At 38.4% G+C, this 22,701-nt stretch overlaps 1 protein-coding gene across 3 annotated transcripts; it reads left to right on the plus strand.

Moving 5' to 3' along the window:
• The first annotated feature begins 2,215 nt into the window (after positions 1-2,215).
• Positions 2,216-21,494, plus strand: tsku (tsukushi small leucine rich proteoglycan homolog (Xenopus laevis)). Of its 3 annotated transcripts, none has more exons than XM_028800157.2 (2): positions 2,216-2,317; positions 19,169-21,494. In XM_028800157.2, exon 2 carries the CDS (start codon positions 19,175-19,177, stop codon positions 20,216-20,218), a length of 1,044 nt encoding a protein of 347 aa, XP_028655990.1. In that variant the 5' UTR covers positions 2,216-2,317; positions 19,169-19,174; the 3' UTR covers positions 20,219-21,494. The 3 variants fall into 3 exon arrangements, with proteins under 3 accessions (XP_028655990.1, XP_028655989.1, XP_028655991.1); XM_028800156.2 differs by lacking the exon at positions 2,216-2,317 and adding an exon at positions 2,324-2,584; XM_028800158.2 differs by lacking the exon at positions 2,216-2,317 and adding an exon at positions 2,324-2,584 and having other exon boundaries at positions 19,173-21,494.
• Positions 21,495-22,701: the final 1,207 nt, after the last annotated feature.

Genomic DNA, 22,701 nt, shown 5'->3' on the forward strand with positions numbered 1-22,701 from the left:
GAAGATTTCTTTGGGCTTGGAAAAAGTATCTCATATGTTAATGCTGGCTTACTGATTTCGGGCTTTGGAGGCTGTAGGTTCAAATCCCGCTACTGACAGTGTGATCACGAGCCTACCTGAGCTCCAACTTGAAAAGAAAAAAAAAAAAATTTAACCAATTGTATCGGGGAAATGTTTTAAGCCACCTTAGATAAAGGCGTGAGCCAGATAATAATTAAGAAGATGAGATATTGAGAGTATTAGAGCAAGATTCTAACATATCAATAAAATCAGAAGTTATCCTGTGTATATTGTTATTTTAAAATCATGAGCCATTTTGAATTTTACTAATCTATAATCATGATCTACTTGTGATCATTTAAGGACAATGTTATGGATCTTCTTGGAACCTTCATGTGGATGTTTCTTTTGGAAACCACAAAACCAACGTAATGGATTCCCCTATGGCATCGCTCTAAAGAACCACTCTGATACTTTTATTTTTAACTGTGTGAGTACCAATAAACAGAATCAATCCATCCATTATCAAGGCGAATTCATATTCATGATAAACATTTATTTTTTCTCTCGCATTCTTCAGCATATTAAATGTCCATGCCGGGGTTTCTTCATGACCTCGGCTCGAGTTTCAGGATAAAATTCTGGATTCCCACGTCTCTATTTAAATTAACGAGTTGGGGAAAATGAATGCCGGTAAGAACGCCCCTAGAAATTTCAGAGCTCCCGGCAAAAACCACAACATTCTCATTGGAGGTGGACATGCATTATGAGCCAATAGGGTGAAAGCTGTTTACCCCGCCCATTCTCTGTCAGCCCCTCTTGAAGCGGTCACGTCGTACTCGTAGTTACAACTCCTGGACACTAATTTAATAAATCTGCACAGGCCATTCGTGTTCCAGACCGGGCCTGCGAACATTAGTGGCTGCAGCAATTTAAAATTTTGCTCACCAGGGTACGTCGCTGTTTTTTTTCTTAGTGGGATGTCTTGGATTCGAGTCCACACTGGACGAGATGCTCCTACAGATTTAACATGATATTATACATGGGACCGATCACGAACTTTCATCAATTACATATGATTAATTAATGTCAGTGCACTTTCATTGATTGAATAAGATTACTTTCCGTGCAGTTTTTGGCATGTCGCCCGGAGTTAAGGCACGAATATGTAAACTTAGGTTGCCCTTTCTGGGCCACGATTCGCCCAGGTAACATTCAGTCAAACCACTTAATGTGTAACCGCACCCTTAAAAAGCTGCAAGGCACACATTTTGTACACTTATTCTCTGACGCCAATGCCATTGCCTCGCCTGCAAAACGCAAAATGACAGTCATTTCATTTTTAAGTAGTCGGAAAAAGCTTGGAGGGCAGGGTGGCAAGTATGAGGATCATCATAGTGGTTGGTTTGCTTGTCTGAGATTTAAGACCTTCTCTTGAAGCCTCCATATTTTGAGATAGGCCTACTGTACTTGGACTCAACGTTTCCACAAGCCCCCCTAAGCCTATTCGAGTACAAGGCTTATGGTTAAGTTAATTCTCTAATCAGTGTCACAGACAAGAAGTTGTTCTTCAGAACTTAATGAAATCCAACATGAACGGATCACTTTAGGTATTACTGTCTTGCATGTAAAATGCCTCAGCTTCACTGTATGGTCTACCCAAGCATCTTGCAATTGAAATGCTATAGTGCGTTTTATTTAAAAAAAACATGATTGCACGAGGAAATCCTCGAAAAGCATATATTTTCGATTCTCGCTGTGCCCCAAACTAACTTGTGCACTATGATGACAGAGTCTTCAACTCTGTTGCACCCAGACTTTGAAATGGCCGTCCCATTATAATTTGATCAGCAACTTAAAATTTATTTTTTTCAGATGCGCATTTAACTTAACCTAACACCCTGAGACGTTCTCTCAGTTCAGGTGCACAGGATGAATTGCTTTTGTACTACACGTTATATTTGTTCAGGGCTTTCTATGTAATTTTGTTATTTTACTCTGATTTATTGCATCATATTCTAATCCAAAGCTATGTGTTCTGTTTTTTTAACTGTTGCTCATTTAGAATTTTAGTTAGGCGTTTTAAGCATGGAAAGGCGCTATATACATAACATTAATATTGTTAACGTTTGCAAACCCGCAGTGCCCTGATATTGGGGGATGTACAGTGAAAAATCACCGTGTCGATTCGGATCCCGGCCGCTAGATGTCGCGTTTTCTCAAATCGCCGCCAAATGCTGTAAGCGCAAAAGATCAGCGCTGTTCGACACGTTTAATTGCTCGGTTAAGACAAACACTTTGTGGCTGCGAACAAAAGGTGTGTTCAGGAGGCGGGGGTGCGCGATTGTTACGGGGGCCGGAACGGTTTGCGTAAGTAAAGGAAAAGGGGTGTGCGTCCAGAATGTGTAAAACAATCAACTCGTGGAAATGTGACGAGGAGTGAGAGAAAGAGAGAGGAAGCAAGAAGGCAGCGGGGGAGCGCACGACTTTCCAAGTTGGAGGAACAACTTTTGTGTTGTTTCTAATTGACATCCCTGATCGGAGTTGAAATTCTTAGCTGCTTGGCAGTCTTTATAGCGCCAAGGTAAGTCTTTCAAGGCATGTGAACAATGACAGAATATGAAATATTTATGTATTTGTTGTTTTAATGATCTATGAACAAGACACGTTTCCTCGACTGGGCAAAAAAGTAATTGTCCTCGTTTTAAAAGGTATTTTAAGAGCAAGCATAATACAGTATCTCGTTTAGATTCTCTTTAATGGGCTTTTCAGCCCTTGGCAGCGAGTGGTGGGAAAGCGGCCACACGGAGCGAACTGCCACGGCTGCAAGTAATTTGATCGGTTCAGCAGAGGAGGCACCGCGCGCGACTCAACCGTCCGGGTAGGCATGCCGCTCTCCACCCGGGGCCACATGCAGAGCGGCTTTATATCCACGTTTTTCCTTTTCCCCACCGTGTGATCGTCTACCAGTCATTTTAACTTGAAAACGAATTAAACAACGGCTTATTAATTTGCACGTTTTCTGATCATCAACGTGTAACTCGCACATGGTGTCATATACAATCTTCATCGTCTGCGGCTACCAAGGGTCTCTTAGGGAGTAGAAGGAGATCGTAGTTACGCTTATTTGGAGATCTGTTAAATTCTTAATGAAGTAATGACAAATGGACAACAGTGTTTTGTAACTTGAATTAGGTAAGGCGCTATATTATGTAAATACTTGACTAACGAAACCTTTAATGCTGCAAGCATAAACCCATCGAAACGTCCAATTGACCTTGTGATTCTGCTGTTGTAAGCTTTCTTTCAATTGCCAATGTTTAGTGTGAATCTGTGAATGCAGTTATGCACGTAATTTCAGACCGATTTGCCATTGAAAACTCCTTTGGTGAATGGTAGGATGCACACGTGGAGCACCACCAAAATAATATTTAATGCAAATCTACAGGTTCATTCAAACACGCTGCTAAAACCGTACTTTAAACCACTGGTTCATTCAGTAAGTGGTTTTCATGTACTATTCTTTCAGCCAATCAGTCTAATGAAAAAGGTACCCATTGCAAATCACGCTGACGCAGTCTTACACTAACTTCAATCAAACTAATGGGTGTCTGTTAATAAGAGAGACGAAGCGGAGTATTTTATTATTGGACACTTATTGGTAACATAACTACTGCCTGCCATCCGGTTTAATTAAGTACGGTTGATTTTTATTCGTGTTCATTAGCATGAAGTGGCATCTCGGTCGCGCCGCATCCAGGGATGGCCACGGCTTTGATCCTGATGCCACTGGAATAGTCTGCTGCCACCAGAGTCCCCGTAATTGAATTATGCGGATTAAGACACCCTGTAATCAATGCGGCCACGATACTGCACTCCTGGTTATAGTTTCTTGGGTCAGTAATACGGTGCAGTATTCTGGTTAACGGGCAACGTGGCTCGAGTTCATCATCTCCTCATTTTCTAACCCAGTAAACTGGATGACGGGAAGTGAGTGCTGCTGTGTTCTAAAGCCAGATCGTCTCTTGCGCTGAGCCATAATCGAGTGCATCAGTTTGCAGTTATAAGCATATATCAGTAACATCAGTGCACATTTTATATAAATCCTCACCGGAAAAACTAGGATGATGTATAGGCAAACACATAATCCAACCACCTTAGTTTTGTAGCGCCTTTTGCAGCAGTCATACTCATGAAGCTCATTGTGTAGACCTAGCGATTTGCCCGCTCGATGTCAGCCACGTTAGGGTTCTAGGTGGTGGGCACAACTTGACCGCACCTGTCGAGCGAGTGGTAGCCACGTTTGATCAAGTTACGATAAAACAAAATGTGTGTGTGTGTGTATGTATAGCTGAATTCCTGTTCGGTAATGTGTAACTTGTGGCGAGAAACGCACAACATGCTTAAATTCCTGCGGGATTATTACGTCTGGGGATTCACACTAATCTTGAGAGTCCGGGAGGCAACGAGCCGCAGGAGACGAAGAGGGAGGAGGATGCGGTTTGCAGTCGAGATGCAAATTACTTTCATGTGGTAGTCCCTGTAAGCAGCACGCATTGCTTTCTGTTACACTGATTGTGCTGTCTCACTGGCTGCTGGCGGCGAAGTGCTACGTGTTGACGGCGCATGTATACCATTGAAGAAGCTGGTCCGGATGGAAGCGGCAAGTGCCCAGTGTCTTTCCAGACCCGATTTCCAAATGCTGCAGCCGTCCACTCCATACTGTCGTCTTCTTCATCTTTCGGCTGCTCCTGTTAAGGGTTGCCACGACGGATCATCTTTTTCCATATCTTTCTGTCCTCAGCATCTTGTTCTGTTACACCCATCACCTGCATATCCTCTCTCACCACATCCATAAACCTTCTCTTAGGCCTTCCTCTTTTTCTCTCACCTGGCAGTTCTATTCTTAACACCCTTCTCCAAATATACCCAGCATCTCACCTCTGCACATGTCCAAACCAACTAAATCTCACTTCTCTGACTTTGTCTCCTAACCGTCCAACTTGAGCCGACCCTCCAATGTACTCCTTTCTAATCCTGTCCATCGTTGTCACACCCAGTGCAAATCTAATCATCTTTAATTCTGCTACCTCCAGCTCTGTCTTGTGCTTTCTGATCAGTGCCACTGTCTCCAACCCATATAACATAGTGGGTCTCACTACCGTCCTGTAGACCTTCCCTTCCAGCTCCCATAACACTCAATGGAAGGGGGTGTCACTAGTTCTAGACTGTCACAATTGACTAGTAAATATCCTTAGTAGCTGCTTACTGTATCTTGTGTGTCCTATTGTGTTATTTCTATCCGTTAAGCAACCTCATCTAGCATGAGTTTGACCTTTTTCTATATGGAATTCTGTACATGAATTGGATGGTTATTTTAATATGATGAAACTGAACAAAGTCTGATACAAGTAAAAATTAAAGTATATTGAGAACCAGAAAGCATGTGATGTTGACAGACACTGAAATGAGCATCTATGGTGGACTGGCATTCCAACTAAAGATGACCCCTATATCCTGCTTAGCACTGCAGGGATTGGCTTTGGCACCTCATTGCCCTACTATTGGACTAACTCATTTTAAACAATGGGCAGAAGTATGATAGAAAATGGGAAAATATCTAACCATCAGCCCAAGGTCCTTTTACTGATGTAACAGGAGGACAGTGGAGAAGATCAAACATTAACAAGGTCACACACTTTTTGTCAATGACCCTGTACTGATAAGGTGGGTATAGACAAGAGATTGATAAAGGATTGAAACACTGCACTGTGCTAGTTTGAAATCTAGTAAAGTAGAAGTGTACCGGAAAGAATTTTTTAAGCCTTTTTCAGAGAGAGAGTGAAAAAATGAATCTCAAGTTTGAATCAAATGTGTGGGAATCACAACTGAAATAATGTCGTGAAAGGGTTTCGTAGGGAAGTTCTCTGACAACAAATAGACTGGTATCAGAAGATTGTAGGTGTGTCACGGACTGATTTGAGGAAAGCACTGCAGACAGTCTGAGGTGATGGAGTTGACAACTTGATAAGTTTATCACATTTAATAGACACCTTTGAATCATACAGGAAGTTGCAGGTACTGTATAATTGGCACTTGGTCTTGTCCCATGTGGTTGTTAAATCTTATTCATGTAGTCATTTCAATTAAATGTCGAGACTCAGTGTCTGTGGAGTCTGTAGAGGTATGAGCTCTGAGGAGAGATTGAAGGAGATGAGCCTTTTCAGTTTAAGCAAGCGCAGATTAATTCTGTGTTCACGTGCTCTCTGAGTCTTCAGTGCTTCAACTTGTGATGCTTCCATTCCCACATTATGTGAATTTCCACTCCGTCATTTTTTGGGGGAAATGTGAGGTTGCAGTTTATTGTTGCATGATCTGCAAAAAAAAAAGCAATTGAAGATAATTTTTTTTTCTTGAAATTAATTAGCAATCTAAACACATCAAATATATATCACTTTGCTCCAAATGAAATTTGATTAAAATTCAAATTGCATATTCAATGCTTACCAGGTTGTATTTTTTTATTTTCTACAATTCTGCGTTTACATGTGCTTTAACAACCCGCTTATTCACAGACACCTGGTTTCTAAAATGCTTTGCAGACCTTTACTTTGGTTATAGAAACCAGGTTAACGCACATAAATATCTCAACAATTAACTCTGTTCTTTTGCCAGACTGTACTTGAGGATTTTTTTTTTTAGTTTGCAAATGTCTGTTGCACTGTGTTACCTTCACTCTTCTAGCAGCCATGTGTAGAAAACAGTGGAAGCGTACGCAAATATTAATTTCCTGAGACAAAAGCTTGGGCGGTCTCCTTGTTGAAATGATCGTTCTCAGTATTTCAGAAATCGTTCAACTTTTGTTGATGAGTTGAATGTAAAGTGCTAAGCTCTGCTACACAATCACAAGAACAGTAGGGTAACATGCATTTGGCATTCTTTTTAACGTAACCTAACACAAAACTTATTGAAGTAAAAATCTGTGCATTATTGTTATCCCAGCAGCACTGGGTGGAAGGCAAGAAGAAAACATACCAGTATGCCACTCCTTTGCATGGCTCAATCAGACAGCCAAGCAGAAAAGAGTGCGACCCATGCATTCCTGTAATAACTGAAACACAATAATAAATTGTCAGGTTAGCTTTCATCCAGATGTTTGATATGTTGAAACAGATAGGGTGACACAGTGGCTAGTGTTTATTCTACAAATCTTTGGGGGCTCGGATCGAGAATATTAAAAGGGGTATTGATGTTATTAACTTCACAGCATGTGAATGACTACATTTATTTACAAAATACAGGAACGTTATCACATCTGGCAGTGTTTCTGCTTAGTTTCAGGGTTCAGATATGGGCTTAGGATTTATTAACACATTTTGATCAGTGAAATGTTCAGGTTTCTCCATACAAAACAAGAAAAAGGAACTCAAATATAATGCACTGTTTACACATTACATCAAAGGAGAGCTCCATAGGTGGGCTCGTGTGTGTAAGCGAGGCTTTTTAAGAAAATAGGTTTTGCTTTAGCCAGATTATTCACTTTATCCTGGTTTTGTATATGCACACAGACGCACTCGGAGAATTCAGGGAGCTTTATGTTCACTGAAATGTCCAACTCCTAGCGCTGAGTTTGTTGGGCGATCACATGGAACTAAATACATGCAGAAGTCAAACAAAAACAGTTATTTTTGCAGAACATTACACATTGCTTTGGGAGATTTTGGCGGTTATGACACCCTGATCAGGTAAATTATTAAGCTGATGATTTGAAAGCTGGGCAAGAATTTACAAGAATAAATCAGCAAGCATGGCAAAGAGTGAAACAGAGAACCTGAATTACTTTAACTTGTAGTTTACCTACCAATAGTGAATTAGCACTTAGAAGTGTATGTGTGACCGTTCTTCCCGTTCACATACTTTCACAGGTTAGCACTGGCTATTTTGCTGAGAGGTAATGAGATTAAAAGACAGACACTACAGAGATTTAGTCTTGATATTTAAATGACTACATGAATAAGATTTAAAAATGCTGAAATATTTAAAATTAGTAACATGTAAAAAATAACCTTATTCTTTTAAGTCATATAAATCGTCTACCAAATAGCATGTGAATGCAGTATAAGAGGTGACATGATTGAAGTTCATAAAATTATGAAGGTACTTCGTACAGTAGATCGGAGCAACTACTTTAAAGTAAATTCTTCAACAACAACAACATTTATTTATATAGCACATTTTCATACAAATAATATAGCTCAAAGTGCTTTACATGATGAAGAAAGAGAAAAAAGACAAAGTAAGAATTTAAATAAGAGAACACTAATTAACATAGAATAAAAGTAAGTTTCGATGGCCAGGGAGGACAGAAGAACACAAGGACACAGCAGGAAGCTTAAAGGAAAATGCTGCATAAATGTTAAAAAGATTGTCTTCCCGCAAAGAACCATAGACACATGGATTAAATTGCCAGGTAGTGTGGTGGAGTTTAGAACTTTAGGAATCTTCAGATCTCTACTTGGTGTTATTAGAGAACCTAGGTGAATAGTATGGCTGGTTTTTTTGGTCTCAATGGCCTGTTTTCATCACCGTTGCTCTTAAACTTGCTCACAGTATTACAGTTGTGCATTTTACAGGTTGACCTGCAGTTCATGAACTTTGCTGTCTCATCCCATTAAACTTTTTAACCATCTGTGTGCCCTTTGTGGCTAGGGTCCCAGATGAGTCCACTTGGATTTCATACTCTTCTTCCCATGGTTTTTTGTATACCTCGGAGTGTTCAGTTTTGTAACTGTTCATTCCCTGCATGACACTTAGTATTTGTTAGCATCCCAATGCACATTTCTCATGTATATTGCCAGTTCTGAATTCTGTCCTTTTTGTGTTTCTTTTTAAGGTAGGCCATTTAAAATCACACCACCAGAAATTATGCCAAAATTACTGCTCTATCACCTCCCCCCGACATGAGCTTTTTTTCCTATTGTCTTTAATTGTGAAACAATAAAGCCACAGATCTTAAGAAGAAAGTGAAATGCATAAATAAAGCAAATTAAACATCCGTGTGTGACAACACACTTCCTTTAAAAACCTGTCTTTCAATAAATGTTAATTGCACATCGTGGTGTATTTTCTGACAGATCAAGACCAAATGCGAGTCTTTTAATTAAAGGCAGAAATTGGCATCGGAGTAAGCCTTCAGTCGGGACAAAGCCCAGCAGCCACTCGGGTGTGTCAAGACAGGATTATAGAGCCTCTGTGTTTTATGAAAATGAATGCCACTTAATGGCCGCCTGAAGGACAGGCCTATAGTTCATTGCAATGAGTATGAACTTTACCACAGTTACAAGAAAAAGTGTTTCTTTGACTAATTAAAGATGAATGAAGTCCTTTCAGATCACTCACAAAACATGTGGCCTTGGGCGCGAAGGACAAATGCTGTTAGTAGGTACCCTTACATTTTATACATTACTCTCAGGCAGTTTCGGACACTCAATAAATATTTTGGTCAGAACAAGCTGGGTCAGGTTGCACCTTTGTGCATCGGCGTGGGTGTAAATTAGCTGAATGGTGTTGTTGCAGTTTGGTGATCCTCTTATATCCTTATGTTTGCACCTATTTGTCAAACTACTTTAATTCCACCCCTCATTCTTTGGTTACAGAGTTTGTGTTCAGTTGTGCTGCCAACTCTTGAACTGTGAGGACAAGAATCGCTGTCTCTCGTCTGTAGCATAGCTGACTCTGGGTTACTTTGTATTATTTTTTTTTAATTCTTTTTTAATTTTAGGTCTGTTCTGCACTTATTTTTTCCAGGGTGATGGTGCTGAGAGGAAGAGATAACCATCAGACTAAGGTTGCTGTCTTCCTGTTTTGGTTGTCATATTAACTGTATCATTCAGAACATTTTCTCTATGGGCATTGCACATAGACACTTCTTCAAATTAGCAAAGCAAGCAGAGAGTAGAAACATCTTTATTTTTAATTGGGTCATCATTCATTTTTTCAAGTCATGTTTCTAGTGTAGGGCAGAAGGATGTCTATCCATACCACTGTGCACACCACAGAAACCAACCCTGGATTGTATGGCAGTCCATTGTAATGCACACTCATTCACACACAACCAGTTTAGATTTGACAGGTGATGTTTTTAGGACCTACAGATAAAGTATATACAGACATTAGAAAAACTGTCCACATAGATGGCCAACATGCTGGGAGTTAGCTGCAAGGCATATGGTCCATGAGGCAGCAACACTAACCATATGGTGTACTAATTGCTATAATACAGTAGAATTATGTGTATTTTAGTAGCAAAATTAATTTAAATAGTGAAATCTTTAAACATATTCCAAGTCCCAGGTATCGCTAGTACAGTGATCCCTCACTATATTGCGCTTCGCCTTTTGCGGCTTCACTCTATCGCGGATTTTATATGTAAGCATATTTAAATATATATCGCGGATTTTTTGCTGGTTCGCAGATTTCTGCGGACAATGGGTCTTTTAATTTCTGGTACATGCTTCCTCAGTTGGTTTGCCCAGTTGATTTCATACAAGGGACGCTATTGACAGATGGCTGAGAAGCTACCCAACTTACTTTTCTCTTTCTCTCTCTCTTGCATTTTCTCTGATCCTGACGTAGGGGGTGTGAGCAGGGGGGCTGTTCACACACCTAGACGATACGGACGCTCGTCTAAAAATGCTGAAAGATTATCTTCACGTTGCTACCTTCTGTGCAGCTGCTTAGTGAAGCGACATGCTGCATGGTGCTTCGCATACTTAAAAGCTCGAAGGGCACGTATTGATTTTTGCATGTTTGTTTTTCTCTGTCTCTCTCTCTCTCCCTCTCTCTCTCTCTCTCCCTCTCCCTGCTCCTGACGGAGGGGGTGTGAGTTGCCGCCTTCAACAGCTTTGTAAGGCAGTGCTTCGCATACTTAAAAACAAACAGCCCTATTGATTTGTTTGCTTTCTCTGTCTTTATGACAGTCTCTGCTCCTGACGCACACTCCTTTGAAGAGGAAGATATGTTTGCATTCTTTTAATTGTGAGGCAGAACTGTCATCTCTGTCTTGTCATGGAGCACAGTTTAAACTTTTGAAAAAGAGACAAATGTTTGTTTGCAGTGTTTGAATAACGTTTCTGTCTCTCTACAACCTCCTGTGTTTCCGCGCAAATCTGTGACCCAAGCATGACAATATAAAAATAACCATATAAACATATGGTTTCTACTTTGCGGATTTTCATATTTCGCGGGTGGCTCTGGAACGCAACCCCCGCGATGGAGGAGGGATTACTGTATAGAATAGTATAACCTAGTAGATAAATGTATCTTTTCACTTTCAGGCAGGTCATTAGGGAGGCCAGGTAACTGCAAGCTTTATTGGTCAGCACTCCTGTTTCATTGTTATGCTTGTTTCTGCTGTTAGTGAGAAGTGTCGAGACAGTGAAGGACTGGAAAATGGACTCTTTAGACACATACAATAATTGTAATGTTATGGCTCTATGAGTGAAACCTTTTTTTATTATATTTTAACATTATGCACATGAATGGTGGCAACAGCCACTGAATGAGTTTCCCCAGTTATGCCTCCAAAGTATCTGAAATGTTAGAAAAACTGAAAAATACTATAATGTATGGGTTAGGTGTGTAAAGGTGTCTATTTAGTGCCAAAAGCTTGACGTTTTTTTTGCAAACTTACTAATCTTACTGGTCAAGGATTTTTGGATCATTTAGTGTGTACCCACTTAGAGTACACACTAAACACATGCAAAAACTAAACAAAAATATTTTTGCAGAACATCACACATTGCTCTGGGGAGTTTGGCAGTTAGGACTCCCTGGTTAGGTAAATCATTAAGCTGATGATTTGAGAGCTGGGAGGCCGACTAGTTGTCTATCTCCTGTCTGGCCATATTAAACATTGCAATAGTTTGAACTCTATTATCAGTGTTGCTTCATGAGACACTTAACCCAGGAAAAACAAAACTTGCATTGGAAACATTCTGAAATGTAGTTCAAATTAGTAATATGTTAAAAAAAAAACCAACCCTGTTAATTAAATTTATCTAAAGTGGTTACTCTATTACTGAAATAGTTTTTAACAATTCTGTTTTATGGGAGATTCTAAATTGGCCCTGCATGCATGAATGTTGGACCTGTACCCCATCCCAGGATAGTTGGTTCCTGTTTTGTGCTGGGTGCTACTAAGAAGGACTCTGGTTTCCACCTCTGTCAGGATTAAATAGTTAACACTCTATTTTAATTTTATTCATTTAATATTTGGTGATGGGTGTCACCATTTTATGTGTTTGTTTTATACAAACACTTCCATTTTAGTATGCATGGTTGCTGGGAGGCTGTGAATTGTCCAGCATGTAATGCAAAAACTATGTGTCATGATGTCATGGTGGCCACATTAAAAAAAAAAAAAAAAAAAAGATGGTTGAATACTAAGATTAAACATTTTTTGTGGAATTTTCTACTTGGACGTTTATTGTGTTGAGACTAGTATTGTTATTGATTGTGAATTTAAGACTGTTACATTACGCAACTTTTCCAACAACTCTTAAGCCAGTCAGAGGCAGTTGGCCACTTGCTCCCATGAAGCCAGTTGGCTACGGTGGAATACTAAGCACTCACTCTATCTAGTCTGGGAGTCACTACGATCAAATCAGACAGGTTTGATTTTGTCTTCAGTCAGACTCTGTGTGCATCAGAGCTGACAACCAATACATACGTACTCATCCAGAAGTACATTGCATGTAACATAGGATGAGAACTAAGGAACACAGGTTTTTTGGACCTCGCAAATGGAAGAGAAGCTTGCATGTTAGATATTACAAATTTTACATAGAACAATAAAATGGAAAGGGAAAAAAGGGGGCAGACATTGTGGCAAACCTTGCTGTACCTTTTTAACCCTTCATATAGCAGCGACTCCGTCGGGCAGCGATCTATTGGCTGTCACACAAAGAGGTTAGCACAACCGCACCGAAAGACTGGCACTCAGTCTGTGAAGTTGTCATGGGCAGCAGTTTAAAATAACTGAATTGTCTGGTGACAAGACTGGGGACTGTGATCAGCAAAAGTGACATACACCATGACTAGAAGTTGTGTAATGTGACATTGGCTTTGGTGAACCTAGAATTGTGGTGATCTTAGCAACTTGTGACTAAACGTCTCCAAAGTCTCTCAGATCTCTGCAGACTTTTATAGAAAGATCACAGTGGTCATGATACCTACAACTGCACTGGATTAAGAGAATAATGGATACATAGATAAAAATATATACAATTTATTAAGTTTACAACCCTTCTAGTTAAGAAATGTATAATTTGAGATTTATTGAGTCTTACATTATAAAACAAAAGTCTCATGGTGTGCCTTCTTAAGCAGCTTCACTAATAGCTTTGTTGAGGTTTTTCTGCTTAACTTGGCTTGCTGTCCCTCTATTTCTGTACAGTACACTTTTTAAACATTTTTTTTAGCCAACAATTTTAACCTGAGCTGCTTACAGACTGGCACAGTTGTATATTTCTGCATTGAAAGCAATGCACAATTAGGTGCCTTGTTCACAGTTGAACCACAATCCAGCTATTTTACAGTTCAAAATTTTGGCCACACTGATAATGATGTTAAGGGTCTGAGCACCTTTTTAATATTTACATGCTTATATTTCAGATTCAGTTAACCGTAGCACATTCTTTCTTGCAGTTTTGCCAGTAGCATGAAAATAACTATTCCAGTTTATTGATTCAGTAAAGAGAGACTTGTGTGTAAAGTGAAGTACAAAGAAATGTGACTTGAAGTGCACAGTTGGCACTTGAGCAGAAGCGGATATAACATTGTTTTCCGATGTTTGACCTACAGAAATATCAGTTAGTATGTTTTTTTTTTTTTTTTTTCTTATTTCATGGGTTCTGATCTAATCCTTCTCAATCCTAACCTCTTAATGAAAAGGCCCACCTCTGTTATAACCTCTGCTTTTTCCTTCTTAGTTCTCCAGTTCATAATCTTGACTATGTATTTTCACTCTATCAGAAAATAAAAAGCAAATGTGTTTTTTTTATATTAAAGAGTGAATTCAGTCTTGTGGTTGTAATCAACAGTTTTCCACCTGTATTTATTTGAATGTTACTTTATGAACCAAGCAATGTAGTCTTTTGCTTCACAGCGCCATCAGGTCTGAATCTCAGTGATTACATGCAGTTTGTATGTTCTTCGTGTGTCTGAAGGAGTTTTTCCTCTGGTTTTCCTTCTAAGATCCTCCCCTACAAATAAAGATATTTAGGTCGATTAATTGAAAACTCAAAACTTACCACATGGAAGGAACACACCCTGGTATATCCAGGAAAGGATCGTACCTTGTGCCTGATGCTGCCAGCATTGGCTTCAGCTCAAGAAGTATCCTTGCTGTAGAGTTGATCATTAAATACACATTTGTCTGAGTTGTATTAATTTTCAGCATGCTTAAAAAAAAAAAAAAATAAATAAATTAAAAAAATCCACAAAATTAAATGCTGGTAAATTGAATTATAAGTGTACTGCATTATTGCTTGTCTCTGAGGAAAGAAAATTGAATCTTTCTGAATTTAAATTTCCGCATAGACAAAATGCCACATTTAATTAGGCATGAGTCTCAATGGTTGGAAGCTCAGATGGTCTGAAAACAAGCAGCTATAGTGTTCTCCAAGGATGCTGGTTGGAATGTCGGATTAGGAAGTGACTTTTAATCAAAACAGAATTCTTTTTGTTCCGAGCAGTCTGGCAGTTGGTTACGCTTGATTTGTTTGTTATTAAACATTTTACACTCTATGCCCAAATTGTTTTATTAAGCTTTTGTTTACCGAGTTACAGAAAGTACTGTGCTTTTCCTGATGAAATATATTGAAAAAGGATTTGTAACTTTATGACCATCCAAAGTATATTGGAGGCTGCTAATGATACCAATTTGGAAGTACAAATCCTTTTTTTCTATTGTACAATATGGCAAAATGGCAGTTTTAAAGCTTGTTAGTTTTACATCAAAGTTATTTAAGTTATATGAATTGTGGATAGGGTTTTATGGCAGCCCTGGAGCTGTTCTACCGAGTATTACCTTTTGAAATTGTTTTGAAAGATCACATGCCAGAATTTGTGTTTGATTTTGTGAAGTAGGTTTTTTTTTTTTTTTTTTTTTAAACTTTGCTCTTAGATTTAGTCGTCTTTAAATAAAATAATAAGTAGCTGTACCCTTTGTTTCTTCTACTTTTGAGGACGAATTCAGCTCAGTGTACTTTGTAAATGTCATGTAGTGAAGATGTCTTAAATCAGTGAACATTCAATCAGTGTCATGGTAAAGGCAATGGGTTTACGAGTTCAAGCTGGTGTTGCCAAAATAATTTTAGTAAAATATATGACAATACTTAATTCATGAAAGGTTTCCTTAGTAATTTTATGCTTAGTATTTGTCCGCTGTCCTTATAACTACAGTACAAATTAATAAACATTTATCAAAACCTGCATCTGGGATGATGGAGCATACCTGCCCCTAAAGGCCAATCAAGCTATGCATTGCACCGTGCAGCGGAGTCTCTTCCATAACCAAAGTACGTAGACTCTTTAATCCAACTGTTTTCATAACCTGGTTTTTAAATTTTATCTCCAGGAAAGATCTGTAATCATCTCATTTGGTTATTGTTGTTTAAGCTTCATGTCCCTGAAGTTTAGAATCATCCATTACAAATGTACTGAGACCATTTACTTTAACCTTGCACAGTACTACAGTCATTTTATGTTATTAAAAATATCGGTTTCATTGCTTTAGCATCAAGTAGTCATAATGCTGGTATGGGGTGCATATGAATTCCATTTATGCCATTTATAGCATCTTTAAATGTAAGCAAATTACAGAATTAAACAAAATGTTATTTGCTAATTCACATCAGAATATTAAGGTTTACTGCACCATTTTAATATGCAAAAAATAGGTTATGCATTATTAGTTTTAGTGATCTTGTTTAGATTCCTTATAATGATGACTTTTGACAAAAGTCAAGTTTGATGGCAAATTTTTGTTTTTTGCTGGTGCACTAGCAATTTCCGTAGGTATTGATCTCAATTTATTTCTTTTTTTAGTACCTCTTTATCAATAATAATGAAGCAGAGTCATGAGTGGTAATTATTCTATAATTTGCGTGCCTTTCCCGAGTCTGCACTCTCTTATCTCTGGCCTTTGTGCTAATGTGTACATGAGGGCCAATGTCCAATCTACAGGTGTCCTTGGATGAGTGTATTATTTTTTTTTTTTTTTTGGCAAATAATGTGCTTTCCCGACCTCCAATAAATGGACAATGACTTTTCTGTAAAGGTACAACTGCATGTTTGTTATCATCTGTGTTTAAGAAGAGTTCAAAATGCCCTTGTTTTGATATTTGCTAGAAGTCGGTACTTTGCAATCATCTTACTTAAGTGCTGAGTTTTCTTCGATAACAAAAAATTCAATTCATTGCTCATATGAGAGACTGAAATGTGATACTTTTTGTTACCTTTGTTATTTTCATATACAAGTAGGAAACCATTTGGATAGTAGCATTCAGTGTAGCCAATTTGTTAAAGATCTTGGAAAATACTGTTGTTATTTTTTCATTAGCGAAAATAAGCGTTTTTCATACATCCACAGCTTTCTTGACAAGAACAAGACCTTCTCATGTCAGATGACTTTTTCAGTGGTTTTCAGTCACATATGTTATTTGAATAATTCTAGTGAGTCGGAGGCAGTCTTATTGTGCTCCTCTATCTGCTAGCTTTATATTCTGTCATGCTCTCTGACTCGGTCAAACTAGTCTGCAACTCACCCTGACAAAATCAAACAAGTCATAGGGGTGGGCTCTGTATGTGCAAGAGCTGAAAACCAAAGAGTACTCGGCATAATGTGTGTAATGCAACTACAACAGATAAGGAACGTGGGTTTTATTGACGTCCCCAAAAAGAATAGAGACTCATCTGTCTTATGTCTCGTGTGTACGTAACATGACAGAATGGGAAAAAGAAAAAAGGGCCGAGATTACAACTGAGCTTGCCATCCGGAGAAGCATTCATACACCAACTGGGTCAGTCTTGCAGCACCTTATTGGCCGTCGGAGACGAAGAACATACCTGCAATAAATTGAAAATGTGAAATTGTGCTAGCAGGTCCTCGAGGAATTGCATAATTTGTAATAACCTGCAACGTCCAGTTGTGACATACTCGGGTGATAGGATCACCAACTCATTTGTCAAATTTGCTATCCCCTTGGATTAGAAGTCATGTAAAGTGCCACTGGTTTCAGTTTGGAGATGGTGTTCAGCCTGTTGAAAGTGTTTAAACTCATGCAATATGGTAACAAATGAATTTCTTTTAAACACAGTCCACAGATGCAGAGAAATAAGTTTCTTATAAGAATCCGCTGCATTTGGCATTTGATATTTTTGTATTCGGTTTTCTGTACATTAAATAAGGGAGAAACCTCAAACTTATTATCAGTACCTGTCCACTACCCAAGGTTGGTCACACTTCTTCCCCATACTTATCAGTCGTAGGCCACTGTATTGATTTCCAGACGTGGTCACCTATACTGTCCTTCGCATGGTGACACCCCTTATAACTGGTTTCCCTGTTGTTGTATTTGAGCCCCGCGTATAACTACATCTCTTCAGATAGTGGTTTGGCCTCTGATTGTGTGCTGCTGAATGAGCACAATACCAGAGGCATAGAATGTCTAATAACAAGCAAAATAAAGGTGAAGTAGATGTTTTCCACTTACTGGAATTACAAATTAATTCTAGACAGAGCAACTGTGTAGTCTAATAAGATTAACTTCCTCCATGTGAGTTTAATTTGACCAGAGCTGCCGAAATCTCTGTCCAGATGGTCCTAACAAATGATCTGCTTATTTGTCTTTTTTTTTTTTTTTTTCTTTCTTTCTTCAAAATGAAATGTGCGGAATATGTTGTGGATACTATTTGTAAGTCATATGTCCTAAAGACAACAATTTCCCATAAGAATGTGCCTGCAGGTTTTTCCAACCATTAATCAATTTATTTTCTGACTCACACATTCCCAGTGAGTTTCCCCACTTTAATTTGTATTGTAGCAACATGCGTTGAAATAATGACATGATGCTGCCAAATATGCAAATGAATGTCATGCTTATGCCCACATAGAAAGAGTGGTCCACAGTCCGGTGCTTTTTCATTAAACTTCAAGAGGGTGAGTTGTGCTTCATGAACAATGTCCTCTAGGAGATTAGTTTACATTCAATTTTTTTAAAAACTTCCAGGCGCCAAACTCCTTTCTGTATATGTAACATTCAAGCTTTAGGGATTGTAGGGCTGCAAACTGACATTAATTTGGGTGGCAGGGTGCCTGATATACCAGACAGCATATGGCCTTTCAGTTTTTGCAGTGCATCTAATGACAAAGACAGTCTCACCCAAGAATGTCCTATCATATTTTTACCTTTTCTCAAAAGGTCCAAGTCAGTTTTCAGTTGACTTTTGTATAGCGCATGTCACTGAATACTGGCTGAGAGTGCTATGACCAGTTCACAGGTAGAATACAATTACAAATTTTACAAAGTACATAAAGCACACACAAAATCTTACAGGTTTGATGTCGCACAATTAAATAAAGCAATTCCAAACTTTTTAGCATAACTGAACCCTAATGCTTCTGATGGTTAGACCCCACAGTGCTGGTGGTGATGGGAGGAGAGGGGTACAAAAAAGAAGAAAGCGAATGTTCCAGAGGTTTAGGTGGTGCAGTTACTCTGCCTGAAGAGTCACTGCAGATTCACTTTTGTTTAACTCATTCAGGAAATTGCTCTGTAACTGTACCAAAAAAAAAAAGGCTTTGCTCGAGGGCATAAGATGACTCACAGCCTGAGTGGGGACTCCCATAATTACACACCCTTGGTTTCACAATGCATCAATAGACAAACCAATAATGAAAAAAAAAGAAAAGAAAAGTGATGCATCGACATTTGGGTCATAACCAGTTTTTATTATACTTTTTTTTTTTTTGCCCCACCTCCTCTAAATTATACATTTGGGAAAAAAAAACTTAATTCATTCTGGCGGAGATGGTGAGTTACAGCTGTTAATGTTATTTCTAACATTCATCATAACCATCTGTTTTTTGTTTTCTTTTTCCCAGAAAGACATGGATTATTCACTGGTGGCCATTGCTTTGCTTGTCTGTGCGCTGCATGTGACAGCTACACGGAGCTGCTACCCAGGATGCCGCTGTGAAGTGGAAAGCTTTGGACTTTTTGACAGTTTCAGCCTGACAAAGGTAGACTGCAGTGGAGTTGGACCCCATTTTGCCCCCATACCAATTCCCCTAGATACATCGTACTTGGATCTCTCATCAAATGCTTTGGAAACCATTACTGATTCCATGTTGATGGGACCTGGTTACACCACCCTGGTCAGTCTTGACCTGAGCAAAAACCACATTGCCAGAGTGAACAGCGGTTCATTTTCTAAGCTACGTTACTTGGAGACTTTGAATTTAAGCCATAATTATTTGGATGCTCTTCCAGATGGCTGTTTCTCTGGTCTGCCACTAACTGATGTCGACCTTAGCAACAACAGACTGCAAGAATTCAGGCTGGACATCTTTTCTTCCAAAGGTCACAGGAAGCCCATCACTGTTGACCTTTCCAATAATAGACTTGCATTGGTTTTCAGGGACCCACACATAAGCTCCCCTAATATTAAGAGCTTAAATCTCTCTGGAAACAAGCTGGCATCCGTTCCCAAGCTCCAGAACGTCCCCTTGCGATACCTTAGCCTTGATGGCAATCCAATTTCTGTTATAGAGGAAAACTCATTTTTAGGTTTGGAGGACTTATCCTATTTATCCCTCAGTGGTCTCCCTACACTGAGTGTGATCAAGCCTAATAGTTTCAAGAGCCTCCCGAATCTTCAGGGTCTGGATTTATCCAACAATATGGAGTTAAAGTCCCTGAGCTCTGAAGTCTTCAGTGGCCTCCAGTCTTTACAAGAGCTGGACCTTTCCAATTCTGGTGTAATAACTGTACCCGACAAAGCTCTGAAGTATTTAACAAATATCCGAAGCATCACCCTGGGACAGAATGTGCTTTGCCAAAAGACAGTGAAACATGGTCAGTTTCACCGGCCGGTGGGACATTTTAAGAACGAAGAAGTGATCACTTGCGATTTCATAAGTACTAGTCTCTGAACTCAATTCTTCCTTCTTCTGTTGTGTTTTCAATAATTTTTCAACCAGCATGCTGAAAAACTACACTGCGTAGGCCATATATACCTGTTACGTGCCTTTTCAAATTCAATATGAACTTCCTGCCAAAACTTGATTTGATGTTGTATATTTTGTACAATGTAATTTAATTATTAATTTTGCACATTTTTCACTTTGTATGTGTTATTCAGCTGATGCTGTGAAATAACTTTTGTTTCCTGCTTTATGGGTGTTGAAAGTGAGGTTGGAATGTTTGGAAACATTGGTGAGGAACTGTAGGCACCTATGATCTTCTGAATTGTGTGACGTGGCTCTTGTCACTGAGTAACACAATTATTATAGTAAATGGTAAGATACCCAAGGCATAACTTATCAGATATGTTATCTCCTGGATATCATAATATTAAATAATAGCGGCTTCTAGTCCAAATTAGATGTTAATCTTGAGACAGATTATTGATCCACTGAAGGGACGCATGGAGTAGCTTTATATGTAAAGTCCAGTTCTGCACAGAACACCTCCAGTTAAGTTGTGTGTAACAGTGCAAACTGAAGTACCAGTTGGCATTTCACCACTTTATAACAACATGCAAGTTTTGTATGCTGGTCTCTGGTTTCTTCTGCTATACTCAACCAAAAAATAGCTGTTATGTTCTGGATTGTGGTCATCATTTACCAATTTAAACTTAATTTTAAATACATGCATATTATTCTGTGATTCAGAGCAAAACCAGAAGACCCTGCTGCTGCCTAATCACTGTTTTCTCCCGCAATTCTTTGCTGTCTTTTGAAAGTTTGAGTTTTGTTGCTTTGTTTTTTGTTATGAAGACTTCATAACATTTTCTTCTTTATTATTATTATTATATATGGTCTTTATTGACTAGTTATTTATATTGCAGTTGAGCAGAACGCAAGTTCAGTATGGATTTCAACTATTATACTTTCTAAATTAGTTTTCAGTCATGGTGCATTTTTCAGTTGTTCCTTTACTTGTTTTTTGGGGCGTACAAGTCAGCGCAAGAAATTTCATTTCAGACAACGAGAAGCCATGAAGGATTTTATCAAAACCTCAGCTGAAATCTGGCAGTGTTGTTTGGCAAACCACCATTTCCTGGCTAGGGCTCTTGTTGCATTTTTACATGTAGAAACAACGTGCCTGACCTGTGGTTTTACATTTAAAACAAAAAAAAAACACTGCATACATCATCCAAGTTTTAAGAGAGAAACATTTTATATAGATATATATATATATATATATATATATATATATATATATATATATATATATATATAATATATATTTATTTCTGTTGGGATTCCTGGTTTGAATGTGAATGAGAGTTTGGTTTTTTTTTTATTATTATTATTATATTAACAATTTATCTGATGTAACCGTTGAGCCAAAAAATCCAAATTGCATTCCATAAACTCAACACACAAACATTTATTTAAGTCTACCCAGGCATATTTTTGGTAAGCTATTTATTTCTTGCATTTTTTCTTAATTTTCATTGCTTTCTTACAGACTGTTAAAAGTATTTGAATTATTGTGAAGCTATTATAATTATACCTCCCGTTATAAATGTATGATTTATTTCTATCCCATATAATTCTACTGGAGGTATGAGCGTACTTAAGGATGTGCCGTCTCGAAACAGATGGCCCATTTCATTAGGAAAACTGTCTTTCCAGAGCACTTGAATCAAACCAAAGGAAGGGAGAATTGCTAAAAACTGTGCTTGTAGTACGGAATGCTTTGAGCCTTTACATTTCATCTAGAATGTCACAGCCAAACTCGGAGATGTGCTACATTTCAAGGCAGTAAGTTGTGAAGATTAAATAATGTTCTCATTGTTTTGATGACATCACTATTCTCTATAAGCGGATATGTTTTCCACTTTAGCTGCGATAGAGAAGAAGTAGAACATTCAGAAGAACAATGAGGCGTGTGTTTCAGTTTTTGAGCCATCCTAACTACTTTTTTTTTCTTTTTTGTCATTGTAATTTTGACCATATGTCTTTAATACAAATTTTTATATTTTTTTTTGTTTAAAATGTGCACAGCAAAAAAACATCCAGTGACGAGTAGTATCTTGCAATACAAAACATTTATTTCCTAAAGAGATCCTTTTCTTTATTTCTGCAGGCAGGAAAAGAAAAGTTGTTTTTTTTTCTCTCTTTTGGCAATAAATGGCTGTCAGTATTAGAATTTTTTTAACCCTTGTAAAATGATATGACAATCCACATTTTGACTGCAATATGTAAATATGTCTTAAAGTAGATTGTTTTTTTTATTCATTTTTAATATGTGTATAACTATTTGATACTGCAATAAATGCTTACTCTTGTACATTTCACGTTGGTGTTTATTCTTTCGAAACTTTAAAACAGTGTGAGACTCCGGAGAGCTGTGGTACCGGTATGTGACTGTGCTCCTGAAAATGTGTGGAATCCCAGCTCCCTTT

The sequence above is a fragment of the Erpetoichthys calabaricus genome, chromosome 4 (genome assembly GCF_900747795.2).
Source record: "Erpetoichthys calabaricus chromosome 4, fErpCal1.3, whole genome shotgun sequence".
In the NCBI taxonomy this organism is placed as follows: Eukaryota; Metazoa; Chordata; class Cladistia; order Polypteriformes; family Polypteridae; genus Erpetoichthys; species Erpetoichthys calabaricus.